Source organism: Pseudoliparis swirei, chromosome 3, assembly GCF_029220125.1.
Source record: "Pseudoliparis swirei isolate HS2019 ecotype Mariana Trench chromosome 3, NWPU_hadal_v1, whole genome shotgun sequence".
In the NCBI taxonomy this organism is placed as follows: domain Eukaryota; kingdom Metazoa; phylum Chordata; class Actinopteri; order Perciformes; family Liparidae; genus Pseudoliparis; species Pseudoliparis swirei.
This window is the reverse complement of record NC_079390.1, coordinates 22,995,238-23,011,798: the sequence shown is the minus strand read 5'-3', so window position 1 is coordinate 23,011,798 and position 16,561 is coordinate 22,995,238. Positions and strand designations below refer to the sequence as shown.

The 16,561-nt window shown below is 44.5% G+C and overlaps 1 protein-coding gene across 1 annotated transcript; it reads right to left on the bottom strand.

Moving 5' to 3' along the window:
• Positions 1–6,418: 6,418 nt before the first annotated feature.
• LOC130211175 (uncharacterized) lies at positions 6,419–11,794 on the bottom strand. The gene is made up of 2 exons (XM_056441861.1): positions 11,342–11,794; positions 6,419–9,752 (listed from the first exon to the last, which is right to left on the bottom strand). The coding sequence occupies exon 2, from the start codon at positions 9,379–9,381 to the stop codon at positions 8,314–8,316; it is 1,068 nt and encodes a 355-aa protein (XP_056297836.1). The 5' UTR covers positions 9,382–9,752; positions 11,342–11,794; the 3' UTR covers positions 6,419–8,313.
• Between the last annotated feature and the right edge of the window lie 4,767 nt (positions 11,795–16,561).

Below are 16,561 nucleotides of genomic sequence, written 5' to 3'. Positions count from 1 at the left end.
CACATGACGCTTATTATTGCTGATTATTGGTGAAATATGAGGGTCTAAACTCCCCAATTGAGATTAAAATGTGGCCACGAAGGCGGACTGAGCATCGCCGCAACAATAAACAACAACACGACGCGACGAACGTCGTATATTTACAAGCGAGGGAGCACAGCAGTTAAAAATAATAACACAAAGAACCCAGATATGATGTGTGAAACGGCTCCGACGATGATGTCATCCACATCGGGGGTGAAGCTGCAGAAGGAAACGTGGAGTCGGCGCTTTTAAGGAGTTGCTCTTTAAGTCCCGCCCCCTCTCCGATTAGTCCTTTAAAACACTCGCTCCATTTTGTCCTAAAAATGCTAAACGCTGAGCGGGACGTCGATGTCGTACTACGAGAGAGAGAGAGACGGGCTCGCTCGCTCGGTTTGCACACGGCCCTGAAAGGTTGCGTAATGTCGCCACTTTCATAAAAAACTCAACCGGAGGTTTTATTGTCCTGGTGTTGGTGATTATGTTAGATTACGGAGCAACAGACAGCCTGAACACACACACACACACACACACCACAAACATACACACACACGGACACACATATACACACACACACACACACAAATACATATACACACACACACACACCACAAACATACACACGGACACACATACATATACACACACACAAATACATATCAGAATCAGAATCAGAATCAGAAACAGTTTTATTGCCAGGAATGTTTTCACAAACAAACGAGGATTTTTTTTTGGTGGAAGGTGCAACATTTGGACATGACAATCAAACAACAATCAACACGACAGAAAGACAACAAATAATGTGAAGTGTTTGGGTGTGTGCTTCAAGTGGTGTGTTTTAGTTAAAGTGCATGTTAAAGTGACGTGTGTGGAGGAGGGAAGAAGAAGGAGGAGGAGGGAGGAGGAGGAGGAGGAGGAAGAGGAAGGAGCGGGAAGAAGGAGGAAGAAGAGGTGGTAGTCCTGGGGGTGACAGTCAGTCAGTCCGGGTTCCATTGATGAGCCCGACTGCCGACGGGAAAAAACTTTTGGTGTGGCGGGTGGTCTTTGTCCTGATGGACCGCAGCCTCCTCCCCGAGGGGAGGGACTCGAACAGGGAGTGTCCAGGGTGGGAGGGGTCAGCGACAATCTTTCTGGCCCGCTTCAGTGACCTGGAAGTGAACAGGACCTGGAGGGAAGGCAGATTGCAACCGATAACCCTCTCGGCCGAGCGGATGATGCTCTGCAGCCTGCGCTTGTCTTTGGCTGTGGCTGCAGGGTGCCAGACGGTGATGGAGGAGCAGATGATGGACTCAACGATGGCCGTGTAGAATTGTACCATCATTCTCCCTGGCAGGTTGAATTTCCTCAGCTGCCTCAGGAAGAACATCCTCTGCTGGGCCTTCTTGGTGATGGAGCGGATGTTCAGCTCCCACTTGAGGTCCTGGGAGATGATGGAGCCCAGGAAGCGGTAGGACTCCACAGCGTCGACGGGGGAGTCACACAGGATGAGAGGGCGGGTGGAGCTGCATTCCTCCTGAAATCCACAACCATCTCCACTGTCTTTAGAGCGTTGAGCTCCAGGTTGTTCTGGCTGCACCAGGTCACCAGGTGGTCAGTCTCCCACCTGTAGGCGGTCTCGTCCCCACCAGAGATGAGTCCAATGAGGGTGGTGTCATCCGCGAACTTTAGGAGCTTGACGGACTGGTGACTGGAGGTGCAGCTGTTGGTGTACAGGGAGAACAGCAGAGGGAGAACACAGCCTTGGGGGGAACCCGTGCTGGTGGTCCGGGAGCCTGAGACGTGTTTCCCCAGCCTCACGTGCTGCTTCCTGTCGGTCAGGAAGTCTGTGATCCACCTGCAGGTGGAGTCGGGCACGTGCAGCTGGGAGAGCTTGTCCTGCAGCAGGGACGGGATGATGGTGTTGAAAGCAGAGCTGAAGTCCACAAACAGGATCCTGGCGTAGGTTCCTGGGGAGTCCAGATGCTGGAGGATGTAGTGAAGGGCCATGTTGACTGTGTCGTCTGCAGACCTGTTGGCTCTGTAGGCGAACTGCAGGGGGTCCAGGAGTGGGTCGGTGATGGTCTTGAGGTGTGACAGGACCAAGCGTTCAAAGGACTTCATGACCACAGAGGTCAGGGCGATGGGCCTGTAGTCATTGAGTCCTGTGATCTTGGGTTTTTTGGGGATGGGGATGATGGTGGAGGCCTTGAAGCAGGCTGGAACGTGGCATGTCTCCAGGGAGGTGTTGAAGATGTCGGTGAACACCGGAGACAGCTGGTCAGCACAGTGCTTCAGGGTGGAGGGGGAGACGGAGTCCGGGCCCGCTGCTTTGCGGGGTTCTGCTTTTTGAACAGCCTATTGACGTCTCTCTCCAGGATGACGAGGGTCGTCGCTGAGTTGATGGAGGGTGCTCCAGAGGTGTGAGCCCCTGATGGGCTGGGGGAGGGTGGGCTGATGGTCTGTGGCTTGTTGGTGGGGCTGTGGGGGATGGTCTCAGGACTGCTCCATTGTCTTTCAAAGCGGCAGTAGAACTCATTTAGCTCGTCTGCCAGAAGCACATTGTTCATGGAGTGGGGTGATTTGGGCTTGTAGTTGGTGATCTGCCTGAGCCCTCTCCAGACAGAAGCAGAGTCGTTTGCTGAGAGCTGCTGTTGCAGTTTCTCAGAGTACAGACGTTTAGCATCTCTCACCGCCTTGCTAAACCTGTATTTTGACTCTGTGTACAGGTCCTTGTCCCCACTCCTGAATGCCTGGTCCTTCTGCAGTCTTAGCTTCCTGAGCTCCGCTGTGAACCAGGGTTTGTCGTTGTTATAACTCACCCTGGAGCTGGATGGAATACAGCTGTCCTCACAGAAGCTGATGTAGGAAGTTACAGCCTCTGTGTACTCATCCAGGCTGTTGGTAGCAGTCCTGAAGACATCCCAGTCAGTACAGTCCAAGCACGCCCGTAGATCCTCCAGAGCCTCACTGGTCCACTTCTTGAACTTCCTCACCACAGGTTTGCAGAGCTTTAGTCTCTGCCTGTATGAGGGAATCAGATGAACCATGACGTGGTCAGAGTTTCCCAGTGCAGCTCGAGGACGGCGTGATAGGCCCTGCTGATTGTTGTGTAGCAGTGGTCCAGAATGCTCTTCTCTCTAGTAGGGCATTTTATTAACTGTCTATATTTAGGAGTTCGTGGCTGAGGTTTCCTTTGTTAAAATCCCGAGTACAATAACTAAAGAGTCCGGGAAGGTCCGCTCCACACACCGTATCTGTTCGGCGAGGGTCCGCTGTGCCTCGTGCACGTTCCCCGCGGCGGCATGTAAACTCCGGCCAGGATGAATGAAGCGAACTCACGTGGGGAGTAGAAGGGTTTGCAGTGAATGATAAAGATTCCAGGTCCGCGAACAGTGCTGTAGGATCACCGTTACGTCGTTGCACCAGCCGTTGTTGAGGTAAAGCAGATTCCTCCACCCTTTGCTTTTCCGGAGAGCTCTGTGTCCCGGTCCGCTCGGAACAGCTGGAAGCCAGCGAGCTGGAGCGCAGAATCTGGTATCGATCCACTAAGCCATGATTCCGTGAAACACAGGGCGGAGGATGAGGAGAAGTCTCTGTCTCTCCCCACCAGCAGCTGGAGTTCGTCCAGTTTGTTGCACAGTGAGCGGACGTTGGAGAGAAATATGCCCGGCAGCGCTGTACGAGATCCCCGTTTCCGTAGCCGTACAAGCGCCCCTGAGCGTTTCCCTCTCCGCCGGCGTTTCACCGCGTGGGCGAAGGTGAGCACACCTTATACATACACACACACACACATACATACACAAATACATATACACATATATACAAAACATACACACACACACCACAAACATACACACGGACACACATACATATACACACACACACAAATACATATACATACACACACACACACACATATACATATAAAATATATATATATATACATAAAATATATACACACACACACAATATACACACACATAAAATATACACACACACACAAACATATACACACGGACATATATATATATACACACACATATATATATATACACACACACACATACATATATACACATATATATATATATATAATATACACACACACCATAAACATACACGGACACATATATATATACACACACAAATATATATACATACACACACATATATATATACATACATATATATATATATATATATATATACACACACACACCATAAATATATACACACACATACATACATACACACACACACAAACAAATACATATACATACACACAACACACACACATACACCCACATAAATACACACCACACTCATACATACAGACACACGTACACAAACCACACACACACACACATAATTACACACCACACACATACATACACACATACATACACACAGATACACATCACACACACACAAATACATTTAGACACCACACACACACACATATACACAACACACACATACATATGTACACGTACACCCACACACCCACACACACGCACACTCATGGGCACTAAGCGAGTGTGATGGATCACCAGTGTTTGTAACACACTCTAACAGCTGTGACTTAACGTTCAGTTCCAGCCCGTTTGACTCTTTATAGCGCCTCACTTTTCCTTATTGATTTGGCAGCTCGTCTGTTTCTGCAAATAGGATTCAGTAAAAAGAGAAGAAGAAGTATTGTTCTCCCTGAAGAAGCATTGTTCTCCATAAAGAAGCATTGTTCTCCCTGAAGAAGCATTGTTCTCCCTGAAGAAGCATTGTTCTCCATAAAGAAGTATTGTTCTCCCTGAAGAAGCATTGTTCTCCATAAAGAAGCATTGTTCTCCCTGAAGAAGTATTGCTCTCCCTGAAGAAGCATTGTTCTCCATAAAGAAGTATTGTTTTCCCTGAAGAATCATTGTTCTCCATAAAGAAGTATTGTTCTCCCTGAAGAAACATTGTTCTCCCTGAAGAAGTATTGTTCTCCCTGAAGAAGTATTGTTCTCCCTGAAGAATCATTGTTCTCCCTGAAGAAGTATTGTTCTCCCTGAAGAAGCATTGTTCTCCCTGAAGAATCATTGTTCTCCCTGAAGAAGTATTGTTCTCCCTGAAGAATCATTGTTCTCCCTGGAAGAAGCATTGTTCTCCCTGAAGAAGCTTTGTTCTCACTGAAGAAGCTTTGTTCTCCCTGAAGAAGCATTGTTCTCCCTGAAGAAGCTTTGTTCTCCCTGGAAGAAGTATTGTTCTCCCTGAAGAAGCATTGTTCTCCCTGAAGAAGCATTGTTCTCCCTGAAGAAGCTTGGTTCGACAACCGGATGATGGGCCGTTTTTATATTCTTGTATCGGATACTTTTCATCCTGAATCCGAGTCTCAGGAAATGTCACGCGTCTGCTCCCGTCTTCGCTCCTCGTGTTCAGCGCCAACAAACGTGCCGACTTCACCGCAAACGCGTCAACCCTCTCCTGTCTTCGCCGAGGAGCCCCGCGGCGCGTCTCGTGGGCGGGTGACAGAGCGGCCAATCAGAGCAGACGCAGACGACAGGAAATCACGTCTGTACCGCCGACCTCGGAGCTCAAACCGCCCCGAGTAAGCAACAACGCTCCATTTGTTTGTTGTACAGCATCCTGCTGGGCGGGCACACATACACAGTCACAGTCACAGTTATGTGATATGCGCCACACTTCAGGTGCTTTCACTTCCTCGTGAAACATATTCAAAGCTGCATATTTGTAGGTGTTTTAATCCCCGCATGGTTCACATCTCTTCCAGTTTAGATGCTTCTGTCATCATTTAGTATTCTCGCCAACCGTAACTTTAACCCTCGTCTCTGAACATCTTCGAACGTCTTCGCCACAATCTGGACATGAGCGGTGGACGTCGTCGCGGTGACGTTTGTTGGACGCCGTCGCCATCTTGGATTACAGCAAACTAATAAATGGAAGTGGCCCCAATGGGACTGAGGAGGAGGAGGAGGAGGAGGAGGAGGAGGAGGAGGAGTGGCGTATAGAGACGGTGTTTACGTGTCTGGTGTCGATCTGTCAATCACCGTGTAGCCCCGCCCCCAAAGTATAACCTGGTCTGTTTGACTCTAAATGGAGCATCCATGAATAAATGAACATAACGCTGTATTGAAGAAGACTTGGAACTAGAGATTTACAATCAGATCGACCCTCCAAGACCAGGACCAACTTTTTTGTCATTGATTAACGTTGAAAGAACTACAAAGGTGTTTTCCTCAAGTAACAGTACTAATACCACTTTAAAACACAGTACTAATACCACTTTAAAACACTGTTCTAATACCACAGTAACACACAGTTCTAATACACTGTATTGTATAATCGTGATGCCAAATATGTGGGTTATTTCATGTCCCTTGAGATGATGATGATGAAGAAGAAGTTTCGAGCGACACAGTACTTATATGGAACACAAAGTTTATTCTACAAGGTACGTGCCAAAGACAGACGTCTAGAACGACTGGAAACTTTCGGGGTCCGGATGAGAAAGTTCAATGGTTTATCATCTTGTCACGGGTTATATAGACAGAGGAAAGAGGAGGCGTCATGTTCGAATCTATGGGCTGGCAATGGTTTCGAGTGGGCTTCTAGCCCCCCCTCCCATGATCTCATGCTACCTAATGTAAACCATCTGGTCCAGCTCTAAGCAATGGTATTCTATACCACGGACACCTTGTGGGCCTCTAGAATCTTTAAGAGCTGTAATGCAAAATACACGACATATACCTCCCTTCGAGAGTTAATAAACTCTCGACAACAAACAAACAACCAATGCAAACATACAGGTGTATTATCATGACAAAAATACCACCCCGTCCTGCAGTAAAGTTCTAACATTACTGTGACTGTATGAAGTGTAACAGTGGTGTAAAATGAAGTATTTAATGTGAAATTGAAAAACCTGTCGGGCAGTTATCTTTTCTTGCAATATCAATGAAACAATGTAGACAGGAAAATTCTTTCACGGTCCCTCTGCCAAGGCAACCTTAAATCGAACTCCATACCACTGAAATAAGGAATGTTTAGCAAATTGTGTAGGGAAATGATTCAAACGAATACACCTGGAATTTCTCAGCAAATAATAACGAAATAATAATGTCCAGGATCAAGTTGGTCAACCCATCGCCTCTCCCCATGGACCTATCCCTGCCTAATCACCTCTGTCCCTAAACGTCACGATAAGAAAATATCTGAGATTCCATTATATTCACCAAACAACAGAAAATATCGCTTCCCCAACAATTAACACCTAAACAAGAAAATTCATTTTTAATATCACTAATATTTCATATACGAGAAGACATATCACTGCAGTTCTTCAGTAGCCTTGACACTCGTCTTCTCCTCGATGATCCGGATGTCTCATCACCAGTTCTCGTTCAAAGTTCTTCAGGTCACTCGTCATGTTCACGTTTTGAGAGGCTGGTTTCATTCAACACTGGAGTCCCTCAGCACTCCATCACCTCACAGTGGTTTCTCTAGAATGACAGAAGAGAACCAGTATCTTGCATACAGAACAGATGCAAATCAAAACATCAAACATGAATTATCACTCAACATTTTTGTCCCTAAATATATTGTCATTTATTTTATCTAAATTCCCCACTCGGAACTCTTCAGAGTTCCGAAAGAGCAAAAAATCAAATCAAAAATGTTTTAGGATTCTAAGAATCATAAGATATAAAAAAAAAATGTGTATTCTTTCACACCAAGATGCTGTTTAACTCCTAGTTTTTTCTCTAAAATAGTTTTCACCGTTTTATCGACACACTTTATTAGCATTTTGCTTGGCAACTTGTTGAGCACTATTTTATTTTCAGCTAGACACGCTTCAGGCCATCGTGAGAATCTGTCTCCACCTGTTTAATAATTACAGACGCATCTTTCTTCATTACAGTCACATCCTTGAGTGTAATATTGACCTTCAAGTTCACTACCACTCCAATATTGTTCATAATCAAAGACTGGCTGTTGGTAGAAGGCAACTTGAACCAATGGATATGGCTCGAACGACTGGAACTCAGCTTGATTCGGCTCCGGTTGTGGTGCAGGTTGATTTGGTGGGACCTGATTCTTCATCAGGGCCTGCTTCTTCTCAGCCTTGTCACTCACCAGTTGTATTTCATGAAGTTTCCTGAGGGTCTCTCGATCTTGTTCTTTCAAATCGTCTCCCTTCTTCCGATACAGCTCCACCTGGTGGGCTATATGGTCTGTGTACACACTCTTCTTCATGTTTCCAAGGCCAACCACCTCTGCCAATCTGCTTCGTACTGACAACGGCAACCCCATCAGGATTTAGCCTCTCAAAATCGATTTGTCCATAAGATTTTGTTCTGGATCATTACCTGTGATATTCATCCACGTTTGATGAGACCTCGAAACAAAGGATCTGGGATTTTCCTCCAGTCCGAGTGGTTCAATCAAAATATTGGCTGGATCTATGTTCGTCGGGAATGTTTCTTTCAATGCTCTGAACACTCGACCTCGACTCGCAGCAAACAGGTCTGAATCATTCACACTTGTTCCTACGTATTGATTAAGTCCAGCTTTCTCTAAAATGTCTTCCATACTGTAAACGCCAACGACATTAGCCAGTAGCTTCTTAATATCCCCCATCGCAGGAAGATCTCCGACCAAAATCTGTTCTAGTTTTGCAATCCAAGGATGCGCACCATCTTCGATAATGGGAAGCTTCTCAAGTATGGCTGACATATCGGTGCTCTGCAATGGTCTATATTCAAAACCTTGTTCTCTGATGATCACTGGGAACATGCTTCTTGGTGCTGGCACTTTATTAGATTGCAGTAACTCTCTCTTTATGGGCTGCAACTCTCTGACCTCACTCAAAGTCATCTGGGAGTCTTCTTCATCGTTGTATTCCTCCTCGCTGTCGTCTGCCTCTTCTGCTCTGCTCCACTTGGCTTTAGGGTCGCAACCCCCCTTGACCTCTTCCTGATCACTCTCGTCACTGATCTGAGGACGCCCCTTCTGACTGGACACTGAGACCTGAGGACAGACTGTCTTGGGATACATTACTGACGCAGTTGCAATCATTTTCTGTCCCTCATCTGCAAATAACTGGAGAACTCCAAGCTCGAGTTGTCTCTTTTCTTTGCGTTTCCTTCCCTGGTTTCCCTTCTTCTGTTCTGCCTTGTAGGTAGATACAAGTACATGCATTATTTGAATTACATCTGGATTAAGTGTCCCCTCCAAGGGCCACGGTCGGTCAATTTGAGGCCATCGTTTAGACCATTTCTCAGAGATCTTCGCAACGTTTGTGACGCTGCTGATTAAATGATTATTCCTCTGCACTACATCGACAGGAGTAATCAGTTTTGGATTATTAGTTCCCTTTTTTCCCATTATTCTGTTTTTATTTGTCTTTATTCTGTATTTTTAATTAATTAATCAATTAAATTAATTAACCAATCAAATCAATTAACCAATTAAATTAATTAACCAATGATCAATCAGCTGCCAAGCCTTCTATTTATTTAGTTATTCTTCTTTTAAAACTGACTACAGCATTTAGTCTTCATGTGTTATGCAAACAGATCGATATTCTCATAAGTCTAAGTTTGACAAATGCAGGGTTTGTTGCTCAAGGAGTTGGTGATAAGTCTGTACGGGCCTCTTTTTCATCAGCTGCACATCGGTGACGTCAGCACGTCAGTCAGCACGTCAGTCAGCGGCCACGCCCTGGACTGCTCCTTGATGTCAAATGCCTCTTTGTCCTTCAGAGTCCAACTCTCATTCATCGTGCATGAACAAAAGGAAAGAAATATGAAATGATTAGGTTCTATCATCAGCATGTAACCTTCATTAAATTCTTCAAATTAAAACAAAAACAAACACAAAACAAAACCTCTTTTTAGATTTAATAAGAGCAGTTCACACAAAAAGTTCCCTCTCAACAGAACTGTGTGTTTTTCCCACGGAATGCATGGCGAGGTGGAACAGATCGCTTCCATCTGTGTAACCAAACACCTTTCACTCCCAGTCCACCCCAGAACCCCTTGGCCTTTAGAAGTAAGGATTAAGATGGGGGGATGGACCACCAGGGGGCGATCACGAGTCTACCTAAAGGTCCTTGCTCTCCTTGCGGCCCAGCGCTAGACCACTAGTCAAACTCAACGTCCTTGCTCTCCTTTTATTTATTTAATTTTACGAAGTGTCTCTCCCCCCTAGCTGGGCTCACGCACCCTCAAGGGAGCTTCTTTAATCTTATGACTGCTAGCGTACCTATTCCTCAAGGAAGCTCATGTTTAAACTAATCAATATCTCATTAACTAGTTTGTCTCCTCAACAGGACGCTAATGCTTCTCTTTACGTTCTCTGTAGATTAAATGTATAAGGCGTGCTTAGTTTCAGTCGGACACATATTTCCCTCACATCCCTCAAAGACATCTGGAAATCATATTAGTCCATACACACACATGCGCGCACGTCATTCTGCATTCCTCAAATTCACACACACACTGCGCTCGCTCCCGCGGTGCAACGCTCTGCCTTTTTTCTTTCTCTCAGCTGTGATCAGGCAATGTGCCTACATGTCGCACAAATGGCTATTTTCATTCCTAAAATCAGTCATTTATACCATTCATACGTATTAGCATGCTCTTGCCGCTTGTTCCTCTCTTAAGGTTTAATTTCTGCTACCGTCCGAGACTTCATTTCCGATGAGAGGCTGCTTCGTGCATTTATTCGTCAATAACCGCAGAGTGGGAGCATACAATCGTACTTTATTTCTCAATCTCGTTAAGCCAGTACTAATTTCTTTAGACTATGTTCTATCCGATTTAAGCAGCTCTATGATCATTTTCCTTTTAGGTCCTTTAACCTTCTCTCTCTTAATCTCTCTTAATCACTTTGCACACTTTTAACTTATATTAACTCTTGTCCTACCTTTATTACTTCAAATAACCTAACCTGGGTCTAGGTTTATCTTAATTTGTTTCTTTTATCTTTTCCTGCCGACTATTTTCAGCAAAATGATATTTAGTGATTAATTTTCACGCGTCTTAATGTTAAAACAAATCAAAGGCCTTATTTTTGAATAATCTGCACCTACTAATTAACACACTTATAATAACATTTGCTATTCTACAACTCTTTTACTTTAATCTTACTCCCCACTTCTGTGCATTCTTTGCGCAGATCAAATTAAAATTTAACACGAAAAACCCTCCACCATCAATTCAACATCACCCTCCCACACAGAAAAAATCGTTTTACACGGTGAAATTACTCGCGACCACGGAAATACATCACACACAGCTCCAATTAATGAACCAGCATATCAATGAAGCCAGCAGATGCCTACCGTGCTTGTTGTCTTGATTATTTTCACACGTGACTGTTCATGACGCCAAATATTGTATAATCGTGATGCCAAATATGTGGGTTATTTCATGTCCCTTGAGATGATGATGATGAAGAAGAAGTTTCGAGCGACACAGTACTTATATGGAACACAAAGTTTATTCTACAAGGTACGTGCCAAAGACAGACGTCTAGAACGACTGGAAACTTTCGGGGTCCGGATGAGAAAGTTCAATGGTTTATCATCTTGTCACGGGTTATATAGACAGAGGAAAGAGGAGGCGTCATGTTCGAATCTATGGGCTGGCAATGGTTTCGAGTGGGCTTCTAGCCCCCCCTCCCATGATCTCATGCTACCTAATGTAAACCATCTGGTCCAGCTCTAAGCAATGGTATTCTATACCACGGACACCTTGTGGGCCTCTAGAATCTTTAAGAGCTGTAATGCAAAATACACGACAACTGTTTGAAACACTGTTTCAAATAAAAGTCCTAAGTATGTTCTATTTAATCAAGAAAATGTAAGTAGTTACAATGAAGCTCCTTATTGGTTTAATTATCGACAGTAACCTGTATAACAATTTACTGTAGTTCATATACTCAAATACAAGTTTACAATACATTTCCCTCTGAAAGTAGCATCAAACTTAGACTCAGTACTTGAGTAAATGTACTTAGTTCCTCCAGTCCTCCCCTTCCTGTGAGAAACTGGGATCAATACCACAACGATATTTCCTCCTCCTCCAATGGTTTTGGTGACATCTGTGTTTGGGTAAAACAGCGCCCACTAACTGTTCAGGCGAAGAGCGGTACTGCACGAGGCCTCCAAATCTAAATCATTCGTAGCCTAAAGACATTAAATACACCAGCGTTCAATAGTTTGTCCATCTCAATATTTAATTAGATTATTTTTCTTTTTTCTCTCTGTATTCGGACCACATCTTTGCCACATAATAAATAATACGCGTGTTTTTAGCCGTATGCGTCTCGATTATATATCAGGCCAGTCTTAATTTGTCACTCTATCTTGGCACTTAATGGGCCAGTCTGTTTTGTAGTTAATGGGCCAGTATTTTAACTCAATCAGTGTTTATTTTTTAATGGGCCGCTCGTTGGTCTGTCACTTAATCGCTGCATTTAATGACCCAGGGTTTAGTCGGTTTGTCTTCCATCTATTTACGGCGTCAACCTGCCGCGCTCATAAGAAATGCTGCACCCGTTGTTACGAAAAACATTGAAGGCACCTTGTCACTTATTCTGTAAGTTAAATAAATAACTGGGGGGGGGGGGGTAAATGTGGTTTTATTGACTCTGCCTGCCTCACTGGCTGTCTGATGGCTTATTGTATTGTTTGACTTGAGATAGGAGGAGGAGGAGGAGGAGGACATAAACGTACGTCTCAAATCGGGATGCATTTCATGAAACCCTCATGTACATGATCGCTTTCTGTATATATTCCTACTTATTAGAGCGGTAGGATTTCCTGCACTTCTTTTAATATTTATGTGGTGTTTAAGTTGAATCCACCGAAAGGAAAGAAATCCCAACTTAACTAAATAATTGAGATGGGGGGGGGGGGGGAATACAAATCTCGTACCAGATGTTCCGATCACGTCGACGCCGTCGCCACGACACAGGAACCGTGACGTACGGGATCAGCATGTTTGTGTACTGAAGCAGACCAAAATAAAAAAAATCACACTTTCTTTCTTCTGTTCTGAACGATGGTGAGAAGGAAGGTTCACTCCTGTGGAATTGCGCTATCATAATGAGACAATTTCCCTTTTATATTGGATTATTTTGAAGAGCAGTAGAGGCTGATGTATTTCCTTTTATGGAGAGCTGCTGGAATGACTCCCAAAATCTGCATCAGCAATATTGCACTTCCTGTTCGCTCGTCTCAAAGTCAACGGGTTTTATGAATGTGTTTATAGGTGAGACGTCTGAAATAAAGCCAAAGAGGTTCTAATGTTTAGATCTCCGATGTAAAACCGGTCAGTGAACGCCCCTCTGAATCTTAAAGAGTCTAAAGGAGACGACTAAGCGTCCCCACGAGGGCACTAGTCCTCTTTTTTAGCTCAGTGGCAAAGACGTGAAGGGTAGCTCCTTTTATAGACTTACGTTAGCTCCCTACTTTACACGTCAAACATCATCAAAGTTAATTGGCGAAGATTATCTTGATGACCAAATCCTCTTGAGAATCGTAATTTTTATGAAATAATCCAAAATAGGTGAAGTCAAAGTCAGATTTAAAGATTGTGGTTTGGGTTAAAATGACTGAATGACGCCTCGAGTAGGGAAGACACGTGTACTTCTGGTGCAACGCGGGACACGTTAGCTTTTTTTGGGGGGGTTGGGGGCGGATTTCATGAGGATTTTGTGGGATATTTATAAATTCTAGTGCCTTTTCATAAGTATAGAAAAGCCTGAAGTGTAATGTGCGTTGTAGTGAAAACACACAGGAACAGGGGTCTTTATAGTCCGATCTTTACTCGAGCTGGGAGGAGTTTAAACGGGACAAGAGGGTACGGATCCGCCCAGCTTGTGTAATTATGTAGGATTATTATTTCTCACCAATCGGTATTCCTTATCACGTCGTGTTTGATTCCCAGGTGAGGCAGAAAGCCGAGGTAGCCGTCAAACAAGCAGCCAAGGTTAAGCCTTAATTATCTTTTTGTTTTCGGGCTGATTTTGGGGCCACCCCCCCCAAAAAAGGGTAATTAGCGATGAGTCGTCATTCGAGACTCCCCTTCATCATGGAAAGCCCTCGTCTTCTGAAGGTGATGTTCCACCGAGCACGCCGCCAAAAGCCTCGTTGCCACGGCTTCGGGAATAAAGGTCAACCAACGGCGAGCCCCGAGAAGACGTCCACGAAATATCCATTCTACAAAACGAGAGCGCTTTGTTGGGGGGGGCGGCGTTTCTGTGGGACGGACCTTGGTTTTCTCTGCGCTGGAAACAACAGAATTTATGAATTAATAACAATTTAAATGCAGCCAGCAGTGTGATCCATTATCTCCGCTCGCCTGGCGCAAACTCAAAGATGAAAAACATTTTTTATATTTTTAAAATAGGGAACAATAGTCACGCCGGCTGCTCCGGCCTCGGGGATCTTCAACCGTCGCGACAGAGCACCGCAAAGTATTAAAACGGCTGAATTTATGAGCACGTTATCCATGTTTAATTGTGAAGCCTGACCACGGAGACCTGCCCTTTTGGTTAATAACCAACGGGCTGCATTTTATTCTGATAACCTCACGGCCCCAATGAAATATGTAATGGCAGCAATGTTTTTTTATCTCCTTGTTACTAGGTTACGGATTCTCCCGTTGTTCCGTGTAGTTAAGGGTTCATCGGCTTCGGCAGGGATGAGTTTACATACCGTCTGAAACGCGAGTAAAATAAATAACCACAGGTCACATGACATCTAGTTCCGTACGCTACCCTTCTCTTCGTCAACAACAACAAAAACACGCCGAGAGCCGGAGCAGCAAAAACAAGTCGGCCACCAGATGTGTTTCTGTAATCTGATTGTAGTTTTTGACTGCAGGCCGCGTCGAAGAGATTTCTATGATAAATATAATAACACTTTATTATGGACTGCTTGCAGAATCTTAACAAAAAGGCAGTTAAAAGTTAAACTGAGGATTCCATATACAAAATATGGATTTTTCGTAAGGTATTATTTCATTTATTGCTCAGTAATTTAAAAAAATTACACAATGCATTGTCCAACATTTCACCTTTTTGCATGTTAGATGACCTCGCTCGCTCATCGGCGTGTTTCTGGTTTCAGGCGGATTGTGGAAGTGCATTGTTGTTTTTACAGAAGTGCCCTGAATGCCTCTCGTGTTGGAAAAAATAAATCATAAAGTATCCATTATTGTTTCTCCTTGGCTTCGAATTGTTGGGATTTCGTGCAAGATGTTTCCAATCATCTACGTCAAACTTTTTTTCAAAGCTAACGTCGTCACTCATTCAGTAGCTGCCTAGCAACAACACAAGAAAAAGACGTAGCCAACTGCAAAAATACCTTTGTTTGATTGGCCAAATAAAAAGGAGGCGAGGTGCACCTCATGTTCTGAGTCATGCAGGTGTGTTCTCTCCTCCACCCTACCCCCCACCCCCGTGTGTGTGTGTGTGTGCGCGAGTTAGACTTGAATAATATCACGAGGGATTAAGTAACAGCAAGTCTTATTCTTAGTCGCAATGTCCCGCCGCAAGGGCTTTTATTGTGAAAGGGCTCAGCGGGGGGAACCGAGTCATCCCACCACCTCCGAAAAAGGAAATGCAAATTAGTGAAAGATTCAATAAAAGAAAGTTGGTGACCATGTTTGTAGTTTAATTAGTTGAGAAAGAAGCGAAAGAACTCCAACTTGACATTTCCAGATGTACTTTTCTCCCGAGGTGTTCATAGTTGTTGCTTCAGTCATTCGGGATAACGTCTCGATACCTGAATAGCTGATCGTTGTGGAATAACCGGGACATTTTGAGTCTCTTTCTGCCTCGTACGCTTTCTTCGAGTCACGTTGGCCTCGAAATGAAAAGCTCCATTGGTCGTTTTTTCTTTCTAATTTGTCAACCGTTCAATGCATGAAGAGCTTAAAAGGCCAGTGTGCAACATCTCGGCACCGAGAAGGTAGCGAAGAGACACCAGAGAGCCGCCGCTCGACTCCCCTTGCGTTTAACAATAGTGTTGTGATGGGGACCGCGAGGTGTCACCAAATCCTGCACACTGTCCCTTTAAGGAAACACTTGGATCCAGCGTCTTGTGCTGCGTTCACACCAAAAGCGTTGTGAATATTCTCAACGCCTTTGGTGTGACACTTGAGACGCTTTACTCGCCTGAGTTTACTGCTCAACTATTTGTGGCTTTTCGCTTCATTTGCACATTAGAGGGGGCGGGGCTTATCTCTGTGGCTCTACTCCGTGGAAACGGTTGTATTTTCCGGAATCCACCATGGAAGAAATAACCACTAGTTCTGCTTTATACTTGTTGAGGACATTCAAAGTTTAAATATTTCACTTTGAGGCAAATGAGAACATATTTTTGCGATGTGCAATTTGCGTCATTCGCGCCTCCAGCCGAATTTTCTTCCGCAAGCTCAATTTTTTTCGCAAGCTCAATTTCCCCCTCTTCCTGATAAGGGGCAACAAGGTTTTTGGGGCGTGCTCAGTGCATCCACAAAAAGACACAAAATAATGACAAAAAGGGACAAAA

Excerpts from the sequence above, each read along its gene's own strand:
- LOC130211175 (XM_056441861.1), bottom strand. The coding sequence starts at position 9,381 with ATGGGAAAAAAGGGAACTAATAATCCAAAACTGATTACTCCTGTCGAT.